The sequence below is a fragment of the Mobula birostris genome, chromosome 9, assembly GCF_030028105.1.
Source record: "Mobula birostris isolate sMobBir1 chromosome 9, sMobBir1.hap1, whole genome shotgun sequence".
In the NCBI taxonomy this organism is placed as follows: domain Eukaryota; kingdom Metazoa; phylum Chordata; class Chondrichthyes; order Myliobatiformes; family Myliobatidae; genus Mobula; species Mobula birostris.
In genome coordinates, this window is record NC_092378.1 from 153,017,687 (window position 1) to 153,029,837 (window position 12,151).

Sequence of the window (12,151 nt, forward strand, 5' to 3'; positions counted from 1 at the left end):
TACTCAATGACGTGCCCTCCACAGATTCAGCACCCTCTGGCTGAAGAAATCGCTCCTTATCTCTGTTCTAAAGGGATGTCCCTCTATCCGGAGGCTGTGCCCTCTGGTTCTGGACTCCCCGATGCTTTGTTTTGGTAAAGTTAGGAGGATGGCCAACTGATGTTGGTCACAGTGCTGTGTGTGGGAGGAAGACTTGTATTTCTGTAGCGCCTTTCATATCCGAAGTGCTTAGCAGCCAGTGAAGATCCTTGGAAGTGCAGTTGCTGTTGTGATGTTGTTCATGCACAGCAAGCTCCCACAGGCAGCACTGTCCAGGTTATACTTCTAGTGATGTGAGGCCGTGGATTCATTCAAGAGCTGTGTCCTCTCCTCCATAATAGTGCCTTGTGATCTCTCTCAAGTCACGTTCCTGGAGTCCGAAATCTAACACCCCCAATGACTTGTGCTGAATTGAAGTCTGGTCATTTGTGTGTTGGCAAGAGAAACAAAATGGACACGAGATTCTGCAGGTGCTGGAAATCCAGAGCATCACAATCACACACAAAATGCTGGAGGAACTCAACAGGTCAGGCAGCAGCCATGGAGAGGAATAATCAGTCGATGTTTTGGTTAGAGACCCTTCATCAGGACTGGAAAGGAAGGAGGCAGAAACCAGAATAAGTTGGGGAGAGAGGAAGGAGTACAAGTGAAAAGGTGATAGATGAGGGCAGGTGTGGGGGAGGGGGGGTTGAAGTGAGAAGCTGGGAGGAGTTATGTGGAAGAGGCAAAGGGATGAAGGAGGAGGATATTGGACCCTGGGAGAAAGGTCCTTGGTGTGTAACAGACCCTACAGCTCTCGGTGTCTGTGCCAGCCAGTGACCCCCCTCTTCACAGTATTTGGCTCAGCGATTCTCTGTCTTGACGTTACATAGATGCTGTGAGAGTACCTTTCTCCACCATCCCCTCGTGCAAAGTTTTAACGTGTTTATTTTGTTGGTGAACAAGAGAATAAAGCACCTTCTCACTCAGATTGCTGGGGTAGAGTCTCACACTATTTTATTGTTGCCTCTTTCCAGATCCGAAGTAAATGGATTCCTTTGGTAAACGGAAGTTCGGAAAGTGGTAGCAGGTATGTTCTAGACTGGCACTTGACTGCTTCCACCCCATTCACTGCGGTGCTCGTACTCTGTTGGTTACAGGAGCAGCACCAACTCATTATGTCCCAGAATCTGCTGTGCCATCCAGCATTTTCCCTGTATGTCATTCCCCTTTCCCTCCCCTTTCCTCCTCTTCCTCAAAACACAAATGTTTGACTTATAATTATCCTTCCTCATATCCTAGACAACTGTTAGTCAGTCAGATTTCACTCCTGTGAAGCCCTTTACATTTAGATTTATTAATCACATGTACATTGAAATAACACACACACAAAATGCTGGAGGAACTCGGCAGGTCAGGCAGCATCATGGAAAAGAATAAGCGGTCGATGTTTTGGGCCGGGACTCTTCCTTCAGGACCGAGAAGGAAGGGAGAAGATGCCAGAATAAAAAGGTGGGGTGGGGGAGAGGAAGAGGCTAACTAGAAAGTGACAGGTGAAGCCAAGTGGGTGTGAATGGTTAAGGGCAGGAGAAGAAAGAATCTGATAGGAGAGGAGAGTGGACCATAGGAAAAAGGGAAGGAGGAGGGGACCCAGGGGGAAGTAATGTAGACAGGTCTGATAACTGTAGTGGAGGCCATAACTGGAGCTCTGGTCACAATGGACGATCCCAGCAGATTTGGAGGTGAAGTGTTGCCTGACCTGGAAGGACTTTTTAGGGTCCTGAATGGAGGTGAGGGAGGTTGTGTATCGGTAGGTGTAGCACTTAGGCTGTTTGCTGGGATAAGTACTGGGAGGGAGGTTAATGGGGATGGAAGAATGGACAAGGGAATTGCGGAGGGGGCAATCCCGGTGCAAAGCAAAGGTGGGGGTGGGGGAGGTAGAGATGCATTTAGTAGCAGGAAGTTATCGAGGATAATGTATTGGATGTGGAGGCTGATGGATGTGGATGAGGTAAAGACGAGGGACTCTATCACTATTGCGACGGCGGGAAGATGGAGCGAGCGCAGATGTATAGGAAACGGAGGAGATACGGGTGAGGACAGCGTCAATAGTAGAGGGAGGGTAACCCTGTTCTTTGAAGATGGAGGACATCGCTGATGTCCTGGGGTGGAAAGTTGCGACCTAGGGACAGATGCAGTGAGAGGGGAATAGCATTTTCACAGGAGATAGGGGTAAGAAGGGGTATAGTGGAGATAACTGTGGGAATCAGTAAGTTTGTAAAAGATGTCAGGTGACAGTTTGTCTCCAGAGATGGAGACAGATCGAGAGAGTGGGGGGGAGGTGTCAAAGATGGACCAAGTGCAGGGTGGAATTTAAGGCAGACTTCATAAAATTGACAAGTTCAGCGTGCGTGCATGAAGCAGCGCCAATGTAGTGGAGAAAGAGTTGGGGAGTATAACTGGGGAAGGCTTCAAACATGGACTGTTCTACATCGCATTGAAAAGGCAGGCATAGCTGGGGGCCATGTGAGTGCCCATGGCTACCCCTCGAGTTTGGAGAAAGTGGGAGGAGCCGAAGAAGATATCGTTGAGGGTGAGGACCAGTTCTGCCAGGCGGAGGAGGGTGCTGCTGGAGGGGGATTGGTTAGTTCTGTTATGATAGAAGGGTATAGGGTCTGGCCATCTATGGTGAAGATGAGGTGGTCAGAGCCAGGGAATTGGAAGCTACTGAATAGATCAAGAGCATGAGGAGTGTTGTGGATGTAGGTGGGAAGGGACTGAGCCAGCGGGGATAGAATGGAATTGAGATATGAGGACACATGTTCAGTAGGGCAGGAGCAGGCACAGACAGTAGGACTACCCAGATATTCCGGCTTGTGGACTTTGGATAGGAGATAGAAGTGAGCAGTAAAGGAACTATAAGTCGTTTGCATTAACGGCTAACACAATCTAAGGAATTGCACCCACCTCCCTACACCACAATCCCAGGCCAGGCTGCTTTCAGGCTTCTGACCTGCAGACTTACTGATTTAGGGGTTTGCTGATCACAGGCGTCTGACCTGAATATCTGCAACCAATCCCAGGATTTGCTGACCTTGAAACTCCAAACCCAGGACTTGCTGACCTTGGGGATTACTAGCTTTCATTCTTGGTGCCCCACAGACCTTGGAACTCTATCCTCAGGGATCGCTGGCCTCCGACATCAGAGCGCACCATGTCTGACCTCTGACTGCTTCCTCTAGCTGTTCATTTACTGCGCTGACCTCTCACTCTCCTCATCCCTGTCCCTTCCCCTAACCTGTCCCCAGAAACCATCTCTACAAACCAAAAAATAAACTAGGTGTTGAGCCACAAACCTTTGGCCATAAGTTGTTGTTAATACTTTAGTGATATAATGTAAAAACCACGGAAAGGAATACCAGGCTCTCTCCCCCGCCCCCCCACCACCATTTGTGACACTTACAGGGGAGTTGTAGACGAAGAGCCCAAAGCATTGTTGAGGATTCCTATCACCCATCCCACAATCTCTTTGACCCACTACCGTCAGGAAGGAGGGACAGCAGCATCAGGACGAGGACTGTCAGACTGCGTAACAGCTTCTTCCCTCGGGCTGTGAGACTAATGAGTACCCTGTATCACCACCGAGGTCTCGTCACTGGGACAGCGAGCTGTTTACTGCTTACCTGTGTTGCACACTATATGCATTTCGAGTTGTCATTTTTTTTTCATTTTAACTTTTTTATTAATTATTATTGAAAATAAAAAAAATCAAATTAGCATGTCAATATGTACAATAAGAATTAAATTATCAAATAACTGATTAACAAAGCTCAACAATATATCAATAATAATAAGAAAAAATAAAATGTTAAAACTATTTTTTTTGGAAAAAAGAAAGGAAAAAAGAACCCCTACTAACGAAAACAAAAAAAACCCTACTAACAAAACAAAACGAAAAAAAAAACCCCATTGGGAGCACAACCCCGGAGCCATACGCCATACAAGCTTCCATGAAAGAAAAACATCAATCCGCCAACTCAAATCCATTTAAACAAGAATCAGAAGGAAACCATCTTAATTAACTCAAATCAGATGATAGTAACGGGCAAAAGAACTCCACCTTTTCTCAAAGTCAAATTGAGGATCAAAAGTTCGACTTCTGATTTTCTCCAAACTAAGACATAGCATCACCTGAGAGAACCATTGTATCAAAGTGGGAGCAGAGGCATCTTTCCATTTCAATAAAATAGCCCTTCTGGCCAATAATGTGACAACTGCAATTTAATAACTTATTTGTGGTAATATTTTGTTTTATGCTCTGTGTGTGATATGTTTCGTGGGTGCACCGTGGTCTGGAGGAACGTTGTTTGGTTTTGTTGTATACAGTACATGTACAGTCTGATTACAATGAACTTGAACTTGGTGTGTCCAAAATGCTCAGAGTGTAGACCTCTGTTTCAGTATTTCGGCTAATTCTTGTATTTCAGGTTGTGATTGTGTTTTTTGTTGTCTGTGTCATCGTGTATGTTTCTCCTAGAATTCCAGTGATCCTGGTGGGTAATAAGTCAGATCTCCAGGGAACCAGCTCCATGGAAATGATCCTTCCCATCATGAACCAGTTCACTGAGATTGAGACTTGTGTGCAGGTGAGAGCTGTGATAAGGTTTGACTGAAGTGTCAGAATTCCTTGTTAATCAGATGTGGTGGGGCTGCAGGGATGCAAGGAACTTTTAAATATTTCTTCAATTATGTGTACCTCTGGCAAGGCTGCCTCAGATCTTCTCAGGAATGAAAGGGTTAACGTATCAGGGGTGTTTGTTGGCTCTGTGCCTGTACTTGCTGGAGTTTAAAAGAATGAGGGAGAATCTCACTGAAACCTATTGAATATTGAAAAGCCTAGATTGAGTGGATGTGGAGAGGATGTTTCTTATAGTTGGAGAGTCAAGGACCAGAAGGCATAACCTCAGAATAAAAGGACATCTCTTTAGAAGTAGATGAGTTGTAATTTCTTTAGCCAGAGGGTGGTGAATCTGTTGGAACTCATTGCCACGTCATGGGATATACAGTATTTAAAGTGGAGGTTGCCAGTCAAGGCGTCAAAGGTTACGGAGAGAAGGCAGAAGAATGGGGTTGAGAGGGATAATAAATCAGCCATAATGGAATGGTGGAGCAGACTTGATGGGCTGAATAGCCTCATTCTGCTCCTATGTCCTTGGGTTGTCTTAAGAAAATTTTGAGTGGCTGTATGACACACAAGGGGGGCATTTAATAGTCAAATGTGTTACAGGAGTGTGCACGGCTCCAGAGCTAATTTCTACACACTCACCACTCTATGTAAAATATAAACTTACTTTCCTCCAATCACTTTAAAATTCTGCCCCTTATAGAGTCATACAACACAGATACACTTGAACAGAAATGTCTATCCTCCATTTCCTATCTCCATACCTATCCAACCGTCTTTTAAAAGTTGCTCTTGTCCTTCCTGTGTGCACTGTCTGCTTCACCAAGTCTCTCGACTTGCTGCTTTATATTTTGCCAGTGTTCGGCTAAGAGCTTGAAGAATATTTCCGAGCTGTTCTTCTATGCACAGAAGGCTGTCCTGCACCCAACAGCCCCACTGTACAGCCCAGAGGATAAACAGGTAAGGGACCGCTGCTTTCCACTGGATACCACCTCTGTGAAGGAAAGCTGTGCCAGCATTCAGCTGGCTTTTAAAACAAACAAACAAACAAATAAATAAATAAATAACTAGATGTTTTCTTATCTATCTACCCAGCAGCCCAACCTGCATCTCATAACGCATATGACCAGTTAATGTGGTCATGGGGAGAATGTACAATCTCCTTATAGACAGCAGCAGAACTGAATCTGGATTGCTAGTGCTGTGATAGTGTTTTACTAACTTATGATATGCTTTTGTCTTTCAACTTTCAACTTAATAATTAATAAATAACATTAAGTTGAAAATTTCAGTCACCCAACAAATTCATCTACAGACACCCCACCCCATCAAGAAGTGTCTAACTCATATATCAGAACATAAGACGGAGGAGCTGAGTTAAGGCATTTCGCCATTGAGTCTGCTCTGCCATTCAATTATGGCTGATTTATCAACCTTCTCACTTTGCTCTCTTGCCTTCTGTCTATTTTTGTAACCCTGACTAATCAAGAACCCTGGTTTCAATATACCCAATGAGTTGGCCTCCACAGCTGTTTGTGGCAACAAATTCCACAGATTAACTACCCTCTGCCTAAAGAAATACCTCCTCAATTCTGTTCTGAAGGGACATGTCTCTATTCTGAAGCTGTGCTTTCCACCATCAGAATCATCCTGTAGCCATGACTTGGTGGGTAGTGTAAAGCCTCTGATTAAGTGTGATGGCTTCACCTCTCACTTGAGAGAACTGAGTTCAGAATCAGAGGTGCCGTCTTACAAATGAGATGCTAAGAGTTCTGACTTGCCCTCATTCATGAATACACATGAATACAGACAAATCAGTGTTCCTCACAGAGAACACAAGGCACATATAGCACATATAAGATAGCAGTAAAATACAGTTGCACAAAAAATAATTCTCAGAAAGAAGCAGTAGACATCTGCTTATCCCTCACTGGACACCTTGGAAGTATCTGCACAATACCACGTGCCTTTTTGCGAGAGCTTCCTCTGCACCAGTTAGCTGCAGGCTTCCTCCCACATTCCAAAGACGTGCCTGTTGGGTTAGTAAGTTGTGGGCATACTATGTCGGTGCCCTAAGCAATACAACACCTGTGGGTTGCCTCCAACACACCCTTGGACTGTGTTGGTCATTGACACAAATGAAGCATTTCACTATGTTTCAATGTACAGTACATGTGACAAATAAAGCTAATTAAATCTTTAAAACAGAGCTTTTCACTGTTGCTTTGGATGTGTGGCAATAATTGTTTCTGACTGATGATACTATGTATGTTTTAGTTGAAACCTTCATGCATCCAAGCGCTGACCCGGATCTTCAACATCTCCGACCAGGACAATGACGGAATTCTTAGTGACACAGAGATGAACTTCTTTCAGGTGACTATTTCCTGTTTGGAATGCAGGGTCACCCACAGCGTACACAATAGTTACTTCAGTGAAGGCAAAGGCAACAAAGGTAGTTAATAGAAATGCAAGAGACCGCAGATGGTGGAGTCTGGAGCAACAGATAAGGTGCTGGAGGAACTCAGAAGGTCAGAGAGCATCTGTGGTGGGAAATGAATAGTTGCAGTTTCAGGTTGAGACCCATTCAAAAGACAGTCCTAATAGTTAAAATATTGATTCTGCAGACTTAACAATTAACGTATCCATAACAACATATATATAGTAGCAGAATTTGGCCCATCGAATTTCCTCTGTCATTCAGTCATGGCTGATTTATTATCCCTCTCAACCCCATTCTCCTACCTTCTCCCTGTAATCTTTGATACCCTGACTAATCAAGAACCTATCAATATCTGCTTTAATTACACCCAATGACTTGGCCTCCACAGCCATGTTTGACAATGAATTCCACAGATTCACCACTGTCTGGCTAAAAATAATTCCTCCTCATCTCTGTCCTAAAGGGTTACCCTTATATACTGAGGCTGTGCCCTTTGGTACTAGGCTCTCACTATAGGCCTTTCAATAATCGATAGGTTTCATGCTGCAAACGTTTCAGTTACTGAGCCACGCAGATTATTTCCAAACACTAAAATGAGAAAATCTGCAGATGCTAGGCATTAGGTTCTGATGAAGGGTCTCAGCCCAAAACGTCCACTGTTTACTCTTTTCCGTAGATGCTGCCTGGCCTACTGAGTTCCTCCAGCAATTTGTGTGTGTTGCTTGGATTTCCAAGCACTTCCCACTTTGGGCAAAATTCTACATGGATATTGTTTTCCGTTCATGAGCCTCCATTTCACACTGTGATGCAGGAAGTCAGAATGTTCTCTACTGTACATCTGTAGAAATTTACTGGAGTCTTTGGTGACAAATCTCCTCAAACTTCTAATGAAGTAGAGCTGTTGGCGTGCTTTTTTTGTGATTGTGTCAATGTGTTGGGACCAGAGTTGATCCTCCAAGTTGTTGAACTTGAAGCGAGAGTGTGGATTGGACCAAGCGTTGCGTGTACACGAGCTGCTGTAAAGGCTGTACAAGTACATGCAAGCGCCCCATTCTGGGCAATCCATTCAGTGAGTACAGATTTTGGGAGGGAATTCACAGCCACTGTTCACTCCTCACTCCTCACTCTGTTCTTCCTATATTTGTCTTTCAGAAATACTGTTTCAGGAATCCACTATCAGCACAGGCTTTAGAAGATGTTAAATCAGTGGTGTGGAAGAACACTACTGATGGGATCCTGGATGATGGACTGACTTTAACTGGTGAGTGATTTCTGCAGGTGCTGGAAATCCAGAGGAGCAGGAGAATTCAGCAGGTCAGACAGCACGGTTGGCTCAGTAACGTAGCAGTTAGTGCAACACTTTACAGTGCCAGTGATGGGGGTTCAATTCCCACCACTGTCCGGTCTCCTCGTGACCATGTGGGATTCCTCCAGGTGCTCCGGTTTCCTCCCACGTTCCAAAGACCTACTGTACGGGCTGGGGTTAGTTGGTTGTTGGCATGCTATGTTGGCCCCAAAAACGTGGCAGCACTACCCCCTACCCCCTTGGTGGGGTTGGTCGTTGACACAAATGTTGGATTTCACCCTATGATTTGATGTACAGTAGATGTGACAAATAAAGCTGATACTGTATCTTCAGAGGAAAATGGATAGTTGATGTTTCAGATCAAGACCTTTCAACAGGACTGAAGCAAGAGGGGAGAGAGCTGGCATTAAAAGGTGAGGGGAAGAGTTAAGGTAAGAGCTGGCAGGCAATAGGTGGATCCTGGTGAATGCAGTGTGGGGATGGTAGACAGGTAAGGGAGGGATGGAATGCTCCATCCTTTCCCGACCTTTTTACACTGGCTCTCTCCTCTCTTTCCTTCCAGTTCTAATGAAGAGTCCATAAGACATTGGAGCAGAATTAGGCCATTCAGCCCATTGAGTCTAAATGTCATTCGATCATGGCTGATTTATTAACCCTCTCAACCACCTTCTCCCTGTAACCTTTGCCATCCTTACTAATCAAGAACCTATCAAGCTCCACTTTAAATATACCCAGTAGTCTTGATCTGAAGCAACGACTGTCCATTTCCCTCCAGTTGATGTTGCCTGACTTGCTGAGTTCCTCCAACTCCTTTGTGTGTGTCTCTTGGATGTTCAACCTCCCGAGGTTGGAGCATTATACTCTGGGTCATTCTGACATGAGCTTTCCCTCTCGCAGGTTTCCTCTTCCTGAACACGTTGTTCATCCAGCGTGGAAGACATGAGACCACCTGGACTGTCCTTCGCAAGTTTGGCTACGATGACAACTTGGAACTGACGGACGACTATCTCCATCCACCGTAAGTATCAGAAAGCAGTGGCAGCTGAGGGCACACTCAACAATTGCATTCCTGGGTCTGTTGGTCTTCAAAAACAAGATGGATGGAGGGTCATGGACAGGTACAGAAGCTGGGCTGGGAGTTGGAAACCGCAGACCATAAGACATGAGCAGAATTAAGCCATTCGGTCTATCGTGTGTGCTCCACTGTTCATTTGAGGATAATTTATTATCCATCTCAACCCCATCCTAAACTGTCTAATTCCTTCTGCAATCTCCTTGCTTCCTCAACACTATCTTCCCTGTGCCTATCTTTGTATCTTCTGCAGACTTGGCCACAGAGCCATTAATTTTGTTAACCAAATCATTGACATGTAGTATGAAAAGAAGCAATCCCAACACCAACGCATATGGAACACTACTAGTCACTGACAGTGAACCAGACACCACTACTACTACTACACCGACTCAGGCCTAGGGGGTCGGCATCGGGCACAATGACGGACTCTCCACTTCTTCCTCTCCCTCATCAGTGTGTTCAGTTCATCTACATTAGCCGCGCCGCTGCCTTCTAGGAACGTGTTGACCATAGTCTTGGGAGGGCGCCCAGGGTTCATCCTCCCATGCTTGGGCTCCCATATGATGACTAGGCTGGCAGGTAGCTCGGGGTGGCGTAGACAGTGCCCCACTAGTTGCAGTCTTCTCACCTCGATTTTAGTGGTGAACATTGGTAGGTCGTTATAGAGCTCAACGTTCGTCATGTGCTGTTGCTAACTCACGTCAAGAGCCATCCGGAGCATTCGTAAACATCAATTCGAGCATTCGTGAACCAGACAAGACTCTCATTATTCCTGCTCTTTGCCTCCTGCCAGTCAGCTAATCTCCTATCTATGCTATTGTCTTTTGTGTAATACTGTGGGCTTTTATCTTCTTAAGCAGCCTCGCATGTGGCTCTGTGTCAAAGGCCTGAAAGGTCACAAGGTGAGAAGCACTCCTGCTTCACCGCTGTCCAGCCTGATTTCCAATCCCAAGTGGAGCTGATGGAACCTCTGTGTAGCAACACAAAACCGGTGGGGGGGTGGGGGGTGGGGGGGATGGAACTGTTGCTCTTTTCATGCTGACAGTGTTGTACTTGTATAAAACTCTAGTTAGGCTACATCTGTAGAATTGCATTCAGTTCTGGTCACTCCATTATGGGAAGGTGCAGAAGAGATTTACCAGCATGTTGCCTGGATTAAGGGCATGTGTTACAAGACCAGAGGGTATTTTGGAATTAGGCCATTCGGCCCGAGTCTGCTCTGCTTATTCCATCATGGCTGATTTATTATCCCTCTTGATCCCATTCTCTTGCCTTCTCCCAGTTACCTTTGACATCCTTACTAATCAAGAACCTCACAACCTTCCATTTAAATGTACCCAATGTTTGGCCTCCACAGTCATCAGTGCAAATAAATTCACTGCATCTGGAAGCTTGTGTTGTTTTCTCTGGGGCGGCAGAGGCTAAAGGGAGGCTTACAGAGGTTTATAAGAGGCGTAGATAGAGTAAACAGTTGGTATCTCTTCCCCAGGGTTGATGTGTCTGATGTGACAGGGTGTATACTTAAAGTGAATGGGGGTAATTTCAAAGATGATGTTCGGGGCATGCTCTTATGTAAAGAGTGGTGGGTACCTGGAATGTGTGGTAGTGGAAGCACATTTGATATGTAGTGTAGTGGTTGGCTCAAAGCCATTACAGCTCAGGGTGTCAGAGTTCAATTCCAGCATCCTCTGTAAGGGGACTCTGTATGTCCTTCCTGTGACTGCTTGGGTTTCCTCCGGGTGCTCCGGTTTCCTTCCACAGTCCAAAGACCTACTGGTTAGTAGGTTAGTCAGTCGCTCTACATTGTCCTGTGATCAGGCTAGGATTAAATATGGGGGTTGTTGGGTTGAGCCGGAAGGGCCTGTTCCACATTATATTTCTAAGTACAGAAGTATGATAGAGGTGTTTAAGAAGCTCTTAGCTAAGAGAATGCACAAGAAATGGAAGCACATGAACATTGTGCAGGCAGAAAGGATTAGTTGGGCATTTGGTTACTAATGTAATTAACTCAGCACAACATCATGGGCGAAAGGGTCTGTTTCTGTGCTGTTCTGCCCTCTGGAAATGAACACAGAGGAAGAACTGTATTTCGGGAGCCTGTTTAACTCTGCCCCAACAGCCTTAGGGGTATGAAAGTAAAGCCCACAGCATGTTGAGTGATCCAGTTGACTGTTTCCTTGCAGACTCCGTGTTCCCTATGAGAGCACAACTGAGCTGAATCAGCGAACCTACCTGTTCCTCCAGCGCATCTTTGAGAAGTACGATGTGGTAAGTAGCTACGCTCGGGATCTGTGTGGGCTGGGGTGAGACGTACAGCCACCGATGCCTCCTGCCTGATCTGACTTTTCCTTGTGCCCAGGATAATGATGGTGTCCTCTCTCCCACTGAGCTGAAGAATTTATTCAGTGTGTTCCCTTACTTCCCCTGGGGCCCTGAGGCCTTCAACACGGCGTGCACAGACAAGAGGGGCTGGATTACCCTTCATGGTTACCTCTGCCACTGGACGTAAGTCTTTGTCTGGAGCTGCATGTGTCTGGCCTCTGTGTTTACAGAGCATTCTGAGAACTTGGGTGAAATCTGTGAGATTAAAGATGAGTTTTATTTATCACATGTACATACAGCGAA

At 45.5% G+C, this 12,151-nt stretch overlaps 1 protein-coding gene across 2 annotated transcripts in view; it reads left to right on the plus strand.

The window, feature by feature from the left end:
• The window catches only part of LOC140203223 (mitochondrial Rho GTPase 2-like), a 43,219-nt gene that overhangs the window by 16,896 nt on the left and 14,172 nt on the right, over nt 1-12,151 (plus strand). For both annotated transcript variants that reach the window (XM_072269197.1, XM_072269198.1), the window contains 8 exons: nt 1,056-1,108; nt 4,556-4,664; nt 5,561-5,662; nt 6,980-7,078; nt 8,298-8,406; nt 9,349-9,469; nt 11,710-11,794; nt 11,886-12,031. In XM_072269197.1, the coding sequence (XP_072125298.1) occupies nt 1,056-1,108; nt 4,556-4,664; nt 5,561-5,662; nt 6,980-7,078; nt 8,298-8,406; nt 9,349-9,469; nt 11,710-11,794; nt 11,886-12,031 (824 nt within the window). The remainder of the gene's footprint in view (nt 1-1,055; nt 1,109-4,555; nt 4,665-5,560; nt 5,663-6,979; nt 7,079-8,297; nt 8,407-9,348; nt 9,470-11,709; nt 11,795-11,885; nt 12,032-12,151) is intronic.